Source organism: Diplotaxodon limnothrissa, linkage group LG7, assembly GCF_057381915.1.
Source record: "Diplotaxodon limnothrissa isolate DT_005_m linkage group LG7, D_limnothrissa_male_GT1.1, whole genome shotgun sequence".
Taxonomy (NCBI): domain Eukaryota; kingdom Metazoa; phylum Chordata; class Actinopteri; order Cichliformes; family Cichlidae; genus Diplotaxodon; species Diplotaxodon limnothrissa.
The window spans coordinates 26,401,204-26,413,715 of NC_140602.1; the positions used below are offsets into that span (position 1 = coordinate 26,401,204).

Consider the following 12,512-nt stretch of genomic DNA (forward strand, 5'->3'; position numbering starts at 1 on the left):
TTTCCCAGCCCCCCTGCAACCAGGATAAAGATAGGAGGATGGTAGTTGTTGTAGACCCATTCAATTTTTATGGTAACCAGGATCTAGACTTTGTTGAACATTATGTAAAATGAAGACAACATGTAGTATTTAAGTGACCAAGTAGTATTGGTGTAAAAGTTATTGAATAGTGTTGAAATAAAATGACAAAATTGTGAAGGATTAAAACATTCCAAGAGCTCAACTTACTCCATCTGAACATGTTTCAATCGCGTTTTATGAACACAAAATGTACAGGTTTACTGAATATGAAAAGGTTGTGCTGATTTAACTCAGTTGTTTAAGTTTCTGCCAAAGCAAACAATTTGTGTGCAGCCAATGTCCACTACTGAATCAGGTTAGGGCTGTTCAATTAATCGAATTTTAATCACGATTACGATCTGGGCTTTCAACGATCATTAAAAATGACTGAGCCGATTATTAGCCCCTCCCTCGTGCTTTACTCTCGCGCTGCTCCGTGTGGCAAATTGAGCGCACCTCTCTGCATTTCGAACACGCGTCACAACAAATTAAGAGGACCCGAGGGAAGCTCGGAAAGCTAAGCAGAAGTTGTTTGGAGAGGAGAGTGACTGCCGCTGGTTGAAAAGAGAGGTAAAAAAAAACTTCAGTGGTGTGGAAACATTATGGGTTCGCAGAGTCAGACATCAAGTAGACATAGTGTGTAAACTTTGCTACGGTGTCGTAGCTGCACCACAGAGCAACACTGCGAAGTTTACTAAACATAGATGTTTACATTTTTCATTTACTTCTTATATTGCAAACATTTGCACTGTTATCAGTATTTGCACACTATTTTATATTATTTTTTAAAGTCATTATTCAATACATTGTTATTGTTAACCCTTTAAAGCCGGTCAGAGCAGCACGCTCCGTTTTGCGTAACTATTTTTAAATCCCTGTAGAACCGGAACCGCGTAAGCTAGCGCAATAATTTTTTTTGCATATGAAACAACACGAACTATCGCATGTCCGCCATTTCCTGCCCGAAACCGGAAGTGACGTCATTTTCGCGGAAAATGTAGTTTTTTACTTGTACTCCTTAAAAGCCTATACTGGTGTTTTTATAAGTCATGTATCTCCAAAATAAAACTATGAAGACACTCAAAATAAGTTTCCTGTTATTGTAAACTATTTTTTGCAACTTTTTTGTATTTAAAGTTTTGAGGGATAAACCTCTTAAATTTCTCCAAATAGAAATATATGTAAAAAAACCAAAAACGATTTTCAATTTTTTTTGTAGTTTATTGCACTTTTTTGCAATTGCAGACTGGCGACCTGTCCAGGGTGTACCCCGCGTTTCGCCCTATGACAGCTGGGATAGGCTCCAGCGACCCTGAAAAGGATAAGCAGAAGTGAATGGATGGATGGATGGGCTATAACAGTTGTATAGCAACTTGAAATGCTCCCACAAATGGCACTACAGCATGTAAAAAAAATAATATAAGCTCTGGCGGACTTGGTTCTATGGTAGGTCTTAAAGGGTTAAATAAATATCGTCAAATAATCGAGATCTCAATTTCAGTGAAAATAATCGTGATTATCATTTTTGCCATAATCGAGCAGCCCTAAATCAAGTAAATCCAACATGGCCTTTTTTTCAGTGTAGTTGGTGTGTAGTGTAGTCAATAGATTTGTTGTGTGTGTCAGAACAATGAGGCGACTGCTGGGTGTTACAGATGTTACAGGAGTGACACATCTCCTGTTGTTTATTTTAAAAAATGCATTGGCTGCATTTTTTAAAGATGATCTTAAGTACAAGTTTCCTACTCCCACCCATTGTCATAATTGTCTGTTTAGCCATTCATTTTCGTAGTCTGTGGCTTTCATATCTTTCATATTTGTATCATCTTGTTTTTTGTTGTTCTATACTTTCCTACACATTTTCCTAAATGTTTCTTGCTTTTACTTCCTGTTTGTTTACATCATAGGTCTTCGGGGAATTTTTGCTTATTCGTCATTAGTATTGATTAATTGTTACTAAATTTTTATTTACAGTGTAATGAATTAGGTTTACATTATCTTCATAGCTTTGTGGCTACAGTGCCTGCGGTAGCTGGTGCATTATCCTGCACATTGCAATGCTTTGCATTGTCAAGTCAACTCAAGTCATCTTTATTTATATAGCACATTTAAAAGACATCAAGTGTCGGCCAAAGTGCTGAACAGAGGGATAATATAATAAGGAGAATTAAAATAGAATGAAAACATTAAAGAAAGATTGTAAGACATCCATATATGTTGTCATCCCAGAAGAAGCCGTTCTCATTGCAATTCTTAAATTCTTAATCAAAGCTTAGAACAACTTCGTAGTGATTAGTTGTCACACTCACATGTCTAAGAACAACTGGGTCCAAGCCATAACCAGATCTTTGTGTTGGTGTCAAGGATTCAGGACTTTAATTAGCCTTTGGCCATATGTATGTGTCTAGCTCTCAAAGCGTCAGTGAGTCGCTCGGACACTTGATTACTGAAGTGTTTTTTGATTGCTTTTGGCTACAGGATCATCACAGCTGAGAGAGGAGAAAAAACAAAATGACAAACCCCCCAAATCCAATGACCAGTCTCTGAATCACTGTCACCACCACTGACTGTAGGTTTGGTGCAACATTGCCATCTGCTGATAAGTAACTGGTATTAAAAAAAATATAGCTGGAGGAACATTTTGCAGCTAAGTAGCTTAATTGACAACGGGTCAATAAACACGTTTGGATATAAACAACAGTGTCTTAGAAAGACAGAAAAGTGCTTTTTCAGAAGTAAAATGGCCACAGATTCACCAATCTGGAAAAAAATGTGGAAGAATTTCAGGATAGGGCATTATGGTCGTGCTGTGGTTAGCACTGATGCCTCAAGGCAATAAGGTCCTCAGTTTGAATCTATTATCTGACCCAGATTATTACATTTGGGATGTATGCAGGATTCGACTATATGAACACTGACATGTGTGCACTTTGTATTCATATTATTAACATTCCTTGTGTACACGGTATTAAAGTTTTGAAGGACGTTGAAGTTTTTCAAAAACAACACAAAGCATCCAGGTGTTGTTACGCTGCTGGGACGACAGCTCTCAGAGTTAGACGAGGCTCTATAACTATTTTCTTCCTGTGATTAATGTTCCACATGTCGGCGTCACTGAAGTCGCACCGAACCCCGCGTTGTTACAGATGGTGACTTGCATGGCACCAGTGAGAGAGTGGGAGAATGTTTGTTGTTGCTCAGACTGAAAATAGTTACATCATCTGTTGTTTGTCTTTTGTCTTGCCAAATGTTTTTGTGAAACACTGAAGCCACAATACATTTACAACAAACTTCACAATTGACTTGGCATTTTTGTGCTGATGTCTTCATCTCTCTTGCAGGTTACTAGTTGAAAACATGTTTTGTTTGGTGTTTGTTTGTTTTTTTGTTTTTATAGCATTTCAATACTAAAAAGTTTTGTCTTTTCTGACTATTTTTTTTGGGGGGGGGGGTCCCATCAGCCTGGAGTCTTCCTGAGGATCTACAACCTGCGAGCAATTGCAGGATCCAGTACAGTGCCTGGTCTTACCAGAAGCCAATTACAGGTAGATCACCTGGCTTTTCATCTGCACGGAGGGACGTCATATGGCAGAGGGATCGGGATTCTTCCTGATAACAGCCCTGACGTGCAGGAGCTGAAGAGGTACGGTGAGAGATGAGAGAAAAATGTGGTTTGTTCCTCGGCTGCAGCAGAGGGGTGGAGCAGTGGGTTCAGGGTGTGGTGTCAGGTGATGACTGACTAAAACTGACCTCCATCATCTTATTGTGACTGTTTGGGTAGTTTGCCGGGACATGGCGTGAGAGCATTGTGGGGAGTGAAGCAGGAAGAGACAGCTTGCAAGCTGTATGAACTGAAATTGTAAAGCTTTTGTAAACAAACATTTACGTGCATTACAAGTCTGTGTGAGTGGGGTCCTTTTGTCACAGCAGCACTGGACAATATAAAGAAAAATGCATTTATCAGTAACACACAACTGTGCTCCCACACTGTTTTACTAGTAACTATACCAGTTGAGTAAGTAAGATCTACTTTAGACACTTTTTTTGAGAAAAAGTGTCTTGAAAAAAACGTTTTAGGGAAGCCTACTCCATGGTGTACACAGCTGTCCATAACGGAGTATTATCGCCACCAAGACTTGATCTTGGTTAAGAATCAACCCTGTATTATGGATGCTCTTGTTTTTGTCTGTAAACTATAATTTTATTGTAGTATTTGATTCATGTTCCTGGTTTTATTTGCTAAGTGTGTAGTACTTTTTTGTCATCTTTGTTTTTGATTGCATCACTAAATACATTTCTTTTCTTTTTATTTCTGTCTATAGAGTTATTGAAGCTTTCCAAGAAAATGATGAAGAAGCACTCTCTGAACTCAATGACTCAGATCTCTTGGAGGTCTGGAAAACTCCACCAGAGTCTCTTGGTACGAATGAGCTCTAGATGTCGCACTTCCGTACTAACTATGGTCACTGCTGCTCCTACTGATTAAACTTAAATAGATTTCAAACAAGTCTGATTTTACAGGACACTTATATAATCGCTCATGCAGTAATATTATGTGTATAACATTCCAAAAACTGTAAATTCCAAATCCACAATTTCGTTTATACCTTTGTTAAAAAAGATGGAAGATATCATAGTTTTGTTTTTATTGTGATTGCGAAAAACAAATATGCTGTATTTGAACTTCATGTTTTACCTTAACAGACTTCAAAACATTACAGGAAAATAGGAATAATAATTGAATTCATGACATAGTAACAGTGGTATAGTTTTTTTTTATAAAGTACAGTTAGTTTAGTTTTAAAACCCAAATTAATTTACTTTTGTCCTTTGAAAGCTTCTGTTTGTGTAATGCTTGTATAGTGTTTACCTTTTATCTGTACTGAACAGCTAAAGAAATTTATAACTAAAACTGTAGTGTTGAATTTACTTCTATGTAGTTCTTCAGATATTGCTTTACAAACTGTTGTACAGTACCAAGGAGATGTTTAATTCAGGATAGCGAGCTTGCTGTTGTGTGCTAAATTTAAGCCTGTCCAACTTAATGCTTATTTATTTGCCTTCTTGTGTTTCGTTCCGTCTTTGATGCTTCGATTTGTTCTGTGTTGTAGATGGTGAAACACTGGATTGCAGTACAGGTATGAAATTCGGCACTGCATTGGTAATTGCTAATTGGTTTGATTTGGAAGTGCAGGTAATGTATTATAATGAATATAAAGCAGTAAATTAGGACCAATCCTGTCTAAATAAAAACGACTTTTTTTAAAGTAAATCCTTAATTTATTTTAAAAATGACATCTGTGTATAATTTCTAATGTGGTTTTATATTTATTTACCATTTTAATAATTGTTATCCATTCTATTTACTATTTACTACCAAGTGTTTAATGATGAACATTTTTCCTCTGTGGGTTGGTGTTTGTGTTCAGAGAGAAGCTGTGGCCATGACATGCAGAAGGTGACACTATCTGAAGTTAAGCGGAGTGGCCTGGGTCGAGTTCACCATGTCAGGGCCCAGCTGAAGGCCTATGAACCCCACAGACTGCATGAGGCACTCAAGCTTTACTGCAGCAAGTGTAAATCAATGTAGGCACATACGCTGTGTTGTTGCTTCATGTGGTAATGTGTAGATTTTAGTGCTGTCAGTGTTAATCTCATTAAAATGACATTAATGCCATAACTGCAAATCTCCGTTAACGAGTTACCGCAGATCGCCCCGCTGGATGGCGCTAACGCATTAATGACCTAACCGCGCTAACGCATTAATGAGCTAACCGCGCTAACGCTTTGACGCCGTCCAGCCCCACGCAAGGGCGATCCGCGGTAACTCGTTATCAGAGATTTTCCGCGTTAATGCAGTTATGGCGTTCATTCATCATTTTAACAAGATTATCGCTGACAGCACTAGTAGATTTTGATTTGATCTCAGATGGTGTTGATATATAAGTTTAAAATGATGATGATCTCAGGCAGGATGTCCCAGATGATGAGCTGTTGGAAAGTATCTTCTCTGAGGCATCAAAGGACTGTGGACCCTGCAGTCCCCCACCATGGGTGCTCTCTGGACAGGTCAGCCTCCCAAGACACGCCCCAGGTCCCTCAAACCGAGCTCTAACTGTTTACCTGCTCACTCAGCTTATGTTTGAGGGCAAAACCAAGGATGTCATCTTGCTCATGGGTAACAATCCGCAATTATTAGAAAGCATAAAAGCTAAAAACATATCAAAAGAAATATCAAGACTGGTCTAGGAATCCTTCCATCATCAAATCCACAAAAACTCCGATATCTTGGTATCTTACAGGTTCAACACTGGAGGAAATGTGCCAGCTCATGGCCAGCTACCAGAACATCATCCCCGTAAGGGCATCAGGAGGTCACCTGTCTCTGTTCGACCTATCTGCACCTTTTCTGTTCAGAGGCAGGAAAAGATATTACGGGTCAGAGATAAATCTCACACACTGATAGAGCGCTGGTAGAGCTAAGCAGGAGCTTGATCAGTCATAACGATTCCATCAATATTGACAGCCACTGATTATTATTTATACTTTAAATGTTTTTCAAATTTATATATTAAATGGTTATACGCACATGCAATTTAAAGATTGTAACGAAGACAAATAACAAATAAATAAAACACACCCTTTATAATGACTCAAATACAAGCGAGCGTAGTCATTTTAAAGAGTGTGTTTGAATTTTCTTGACCCCGCCCACTTAAATAATGGATATTGAGAGGCTGTCACAGGCTGTTATTTTCTGTCATTTTTATCTCTTTATTTTTATATAATTAAATATTTTAAGAGAATTCTTAGGAGTAACTCATTCATAACAAAAATACAGAACAGATGATGCTTTTATTAATCCATTATGTCACCACAAGATGAATTTCCACAGTGAGACAGTATGTTTGGTTTTGTGTGTCTGCTGTTGTTGCCTTGTCATTTTTCTTATTCATAAGTTACTGTCCTTAAACAGATTGGCAGTTCAGAAGCTTTTATATAAAAATGTTTTTTGACCTTCAAATTCTGATTCAAACAGTCGTGTTAGTTCTTGAACATGTCGTCATTGTAGTGTGTGTGTGTGTGTGTGTGTGTGTGTGTGTGTGTGTGTGTGTGTGTGTGTGTGTGTTCCAGCTGTAAGCGGTGTTCCAAGGCTGCAGTGAGGGAGCAGAGTTGGGAAGGAGTTGAGATGATAGATGAGAAAATTATCGCTGAAGGTGAGACAGAGATTTGTTTGAATCATCAGACTGTTGGAGTAAATACTGGTGGTGGAGAAGAGCTGAAAGCAATTAAAACAAACAGATAACACAAAATTGCCAATGCTTCATGTTCGTAGGGACCTGTGGGTTTGGTTTTTGTGGGAAGGGCTTTATTTTAAAACGTGAGATGAAAGCGGGCTTTGTAGTAAAAATGAATATGAAAAAGTAATCATTTTTTCTCCCGACTATCTTGTGTTTTTTTTTACAACTTTTTCATAACTGAAGCCAAAATCATATTTCAACTTCCAAGTTCCAAGCAGCGCAACAAAGAACGAAGTGAATAATGTGGAGACATTAATGTGACTATTGTGGCAAAACAAACTCGTCGATTGTCAAATGTCAGCTAAGACTTCTCAGGCTGCACTTTTTCCTCTGTGGACATTGGCACATTTGAGTATCTTTGTGTTTAGAGTGTTGGTTAGACAAAACAAGACATTTAAAAATGGCATCTTTGGGAAATTTCTTATGCATTTTTTGGTCTCAATAAAAAATTTTTTAAAATTGACATTAGGGTGCAGCCCTGTTTTTTAGGATATCATAACTTTAATTAGGTGTTGACCTTGAATGCATCAAGAACAGATTCAAAAGTTATTATATTAGAAACCGCACTATTCCTGTGTTTGTGTCTTTTTCTCACTTAAGTTTCCTCACTGAGTTGTAGAAATTCCTGGCTGATCTCTATCCAGGTCAATTTGAACTTCTGAAATAAATCAGGCGATGTTTCTGCTTATTTGGCCTGCAGCTCTCGGCATTCAGCCGCTGCAGTTCATCCTGCTAATGAAACTGGAGCTGCAGGATGCCACCGACACGCTGGATGTCTTCCTGTGGAGACACGCTGTGAGTTTCACATTCCTGTTGTTTGGTGTCAGATGGGATTAGACAAAGGGAGAACATCTGGATTTATTATATATTTCACTGTTGTCTTGTAAAATTTTGCGCTGATTGAGTTTTTTGCCCTAAAGAAGTCAGGTCCAAAATTCATATATTTTGGTGTTTTGGATGTCAACAAATCAAATTCTGAATTTTTAAAAGCTCTTGTCTAACCAAGAATGTGGGTAAAGTAGAAACATTAATTTGCTTCTTACAGCAAGATATAAATAAGAGGATAACTGAAAGTAACTTTTGTTTATAATGTCTGTGAGCTTTGTAGATGTAAATGCTAGTTGTGAGTTTTACTCTCTTTTTTCACCAGGAATCATTCTTTGGTGTGTCTGCAGAGGATGCTTCAGCCAATCAGGAAGCTCAGAACAGCATCTGCCAAATCATGGACTCTCTCTGTCCACCAGGTGGCAACGTGGGTATGTCTGTCAAACCCATACACAGTACATAAAAAATTGACATAGCTTCTTGGTCAGAAAAGTTGAGGATGTGTGCCTTAAACCTGCATGTTTTTTTTTTAAAAAGGCCAATAGGTCCCAGCTCCTCTGGTCATATTAAAAAAAAGGTCTGGCTGTATAGAAATCTCCAGTGCCTCTCAGCTACCTGGATCTCTGACGTCAGAAAAAAAAGCTTCTGTGTTTTTCATTGCAGTTGCTTCTTTCATGCTTTTTGGAAGTCCAGTTTGAAAACAGAAAGATGGAAATTGGAAAACACTCATAAAAATGTGACATGACTCATGTCCATCTTTCATACAGTGTGCATGGTCAAATCATTAGAATAATTCTTCAGTTTTAGTTACGGAAACATAATAACTTTAGATCTAAATTGTGTAATGAACTGGACCAAAACATAGAATCAGACATGACATACTGAAAGCTTCAAAGGCATTAATTTGGCTTTTTAATATGTCTAACTTTACAGCTCTGTGGTAGAGATTTGGGGAAACAAAACATTGCACAAAACAGTATGTGAACAATATATATATCTATATATAACAATATACAAAAAAAACTTCCTGCAGCTTTGCAAAACCAGAAGCAGCAGCAGGCTTAATGTCAGCCGCAGGTTTGTGTTGCTGGATGCTTTGTCATGTCTGCCTGTTCGTCCTCAGGTCAGCACCCATGGCTTGATTTATGTTTGATGGCATATCAAGCAGAGGACGACGATGGACAGACTAAGACCTGCTATCAGGTCTGTCACACGACTGTTGTGAAACCCTCATCTGAATGATCTGACACCATCTGCACCACCTGTGGGAAAGATTCAGATAAAATTCTGATCAGAGGATTCTGATTCTGTCTGTTGTTGCTTTATTTCTTTACATTTCTATTTATTGTGTAAATAAAGTTAAAAACTGAATAAAATACCAACTGCATTTTCTTGCCATTTCCTGTGCTGCCTGGGTAAACTTTTGATGACTTTTCAAAATAAAAGGTGATTTTTTTTTTTTAATTACAGTGTATCCAGTAAGTATTCACAGCATTTCACTTGTTCCACATTTTGTGACTTTTACACCCTTATTTCAAAAATGGAGTAAATTCATTTTTCAGTTCAACATTTTATACACAATGATGACAGCATGAAAAAGGTTTGCTTGTAATTCTTGCACATTTATTACGTGAGTATTCACAGCCTTTGCTCAATAGTTTAAGTACTTTTGGCAGCAATTACAAGGTTCAAGTCTTTTTGACTATGGCCAGTTTCTCCCATAAGGTTGGATAGATTTTCAGATCTCTCCAGAGATTTTAAATCGGGTTCTGAGTCTGTCCAAATCTGTGCCATCCTGAAGCTATTCCTTTGTTATCTTGGGTATGTGCTTAGAGTTGCCCGATTTGAATATGAACCTTTGCCCCACACTGAGGTCCAGAGTACTCTTACACATTTTAACTGAATGAAGGGGCTTAGATTTTTCATGCAGGGCTAAAGACTGTTCAAATTTGGCCTCAGTCTTTCCTGAAGATTCTTATCCTGAATTCCATGACACCACTCCATGACCTGAACTCAGTGTGTTTCCCACTTTTACCAAATGCTTGAAGCTAGGATGTCTAATGTTATGAGATCATGGTTACCACATTAATATTTCTCCCTGCATACTTATTATATCTTGTGGCAACTTTAACTCCACGATTGCTCTGAACGCATCCTTCCAAATCTGAGAATTCTGTCTGGAGCTGGATTGTCAAAATCGTTTTTTACAAAATCTTTTTTCAGGAGATATTTTTCTTTTGCTAATTGCTCTGCACAGGACAAAGACAACACTTTGCTCCTGGTTTTTATATCATACAAACAGGAAAGAAATGACATACCTAGTATCAATGTATTAGGATGGTTTACTGTATATTTCTTAAATCTATCTGTTATTCGCCAAAAAAAAAAGTCATTTGTCAGTCAAAATGCTATAATTCTCTACATACGTACGTACATACATTCAGAGAGAGGGAGAACCACAGCACATAAATCTGAAGTAAATGTGCCATGAAAAGGTTTCCAAGCAGCAACTGACTGTTAAGTCTATATTTATTGTTGCCATTTTAACAAATGCTAACATGAAATGTATTTGCAGGTTAAGCTTTTAATTTATCTTTGGAATAATGTATGGCATCACATTCTAGTGTCCTAAAACGCTGAGCAGCAATATTTGCTCTTTATGGATGCAGTCTCACTCTCCATTCCTCCAAACACCTTTCAGCATTTATCTGTGGGTTTGCAGCACCGTCTGCTGGTCTACTGAGTATATTCGTGATGTGATCTCGTCCCCCAATTAAGCATTAAGTGTGAATGCCCTTAACACTTGCAATCGTGGTTTTAAAAAAAGAAAGTACACTCTTTCATTTGCAAGGTTTAATCTATCAAGACATAATCAAAAATAATATGGTCCTTTGCAGGTCTTAAAATGAGGTAAATACCACTTTAAATGAACAACAAAACATGCCATGCCACTGTGGCATTGTTTATTTAACAAAAACTCTAAGGATACCCTATTATTGTAGGATAGACGCCCTTTCAGCAGTAATGACGTAAAGTTATACAGAAAACAGTTCCTCTATCAGTCTCTTACACTGTTGTGGAGGTTTTAGGGGGGTTTTGGGGTTTTTTGTGTTTTGTTGTTGTTGTTTATTGCCTCTCCTGTCTGCATGTAGCAATCCGAATTATTGTTTAAAGCCCAAGAAAAATGCCAAACAGATTTACTTTTCCAAGTGGACCTATTGCTATACTGGCCCACTTGATTGTCATAGTTTTTTTTTATCTTTATTTTTTATTTTAAGTTATTACAATCAGAACGGGGGTGGGAAAGAGAAATAAGAAGAAAAGAGAAGTTGGGAAGAGAGTTAACAGAAAGAGAGGGAAAGAAAAATGGAGAAGAGGGATAGAGAGAGAAAAGACACTGAAAATCTGCTCCACCACCTGCTAAAAAAACAAACAAGCAAAACGAAAACACAGCAGGGAAATCACAGTAACAACCAACATAAGCATAAATAACAGTAAATAATAAATACTGAATCTTACTGAGCAGCACATTAGCACGATATGTTTAGAGGCAGCAGCCAACCAAGACGTGTCTGTGAGTACCTGTTTGTACACTTGTGTGTGTGTGTGTGTGTGTGTGTGTGTGTGTGTGTGTGTGTGTGTGTGTGTGGTATTTATAAGGTTTCTCCACCTAAGTGTCTAATAGTAGGTGTGTGGAGCCATAGCCCTGCCCCCAGGACATGAAGCAGGCATGGAGGAGATCCGGGCCCCAGACATCCCGAGGCCCCTCAGAGCACGAGAGCCCAAGGAGGACCACACACTCTCCTTTACACTAGGCTCAATTCATGTCTGCATCATGTGCACCTTTAAATCCTGTTTAAGTTTGAATAGTACAGGTCAGTACTAGTGCACTATTTAATACCCAAATTTTCTATCTGATGGCACACAAGAGTAAAACAACAACAACACATTTCTTTTAAAGGAAGTTTCAACTTATATGTGTTGTTGTTGTTGTTTTTCGTATGCTCCCCTTTAGTGCCTGAAAACCTTTCACATGAACTCTTAAGTACAAAAATATAAATGAAATAAACATGTTTCCAAATTCTGGAGCAACCATAAACATCATTTTTCTGACGATACACATCGGTACCAAAGCACGTTTAGAATATTGGACGGTTTAATGTAGTATCCGGTGGGATTTAATAGCAGGTTAAAGAGACGATAACAACCACCACCCCCGGCCCTAGTCCCCCTCCCTCCTCCTCTTCTTAGACGCTCTGTCACATCGAGCTTGGTCGTGTCTCGCATTCGTCGGTGCTCCACTCCGGTCCCCGGGCGCTCCGGACC

The 12,512-nt window shown here is 38.2% G+C and overlaps 1 protein-coding gene across 1 annotated transcript in view; it reads left to right on the forward strand.

Moving 5' to 3' along the window:
- pot1 (protection of telomeres 1 homolog) overlaps positions 1-9,439 on the forward strand; it is a 52,743-nt gene extending 43,304 nt beyond the window's left edge. The window contains exons 11-20 of the mRNA XM_085359485.1: positions 3,522-3,703; positions 4,383-4,480; positions 5,172-5,198; positions 5,490-5,646; positions 6,030-6,238; positions 6,363-6,498; positions 7,195-7,277; positions 8,062-8,156; positions 8,512-8,617; positions 9,310-9,439. Coding sequence (XP_085215611.1) covers positions 3,522-3,703; positions 4,383-4,480; positions 5,172-5,198; positions 5,490-5,646; positions 6,030-6,238; positions 6,363-6,498; positions 7,195-7,277; positions 8,062-8,156; positions 8,512-8,617; positions 9,310-9,428 — 1,212 coding nt within the window. The 3' untranslated portion in view covers positions 9,429-9,439. The remainder of the gene's footprint in view (positions 1-3,521; positions 3,704-4,382; positions 4,481-5,171; positions 5,199-5,489; positions 5,647-6,029; positions 6,239-6,362; positions 6,499-7,194; positions 7,278-8,061; positions 8,157-8,511; positions 8,618-9,309) is intronic.
- The last annotated feature ends 3,073 nt before the right edge of the window (positions 9,440-12,512 follow it).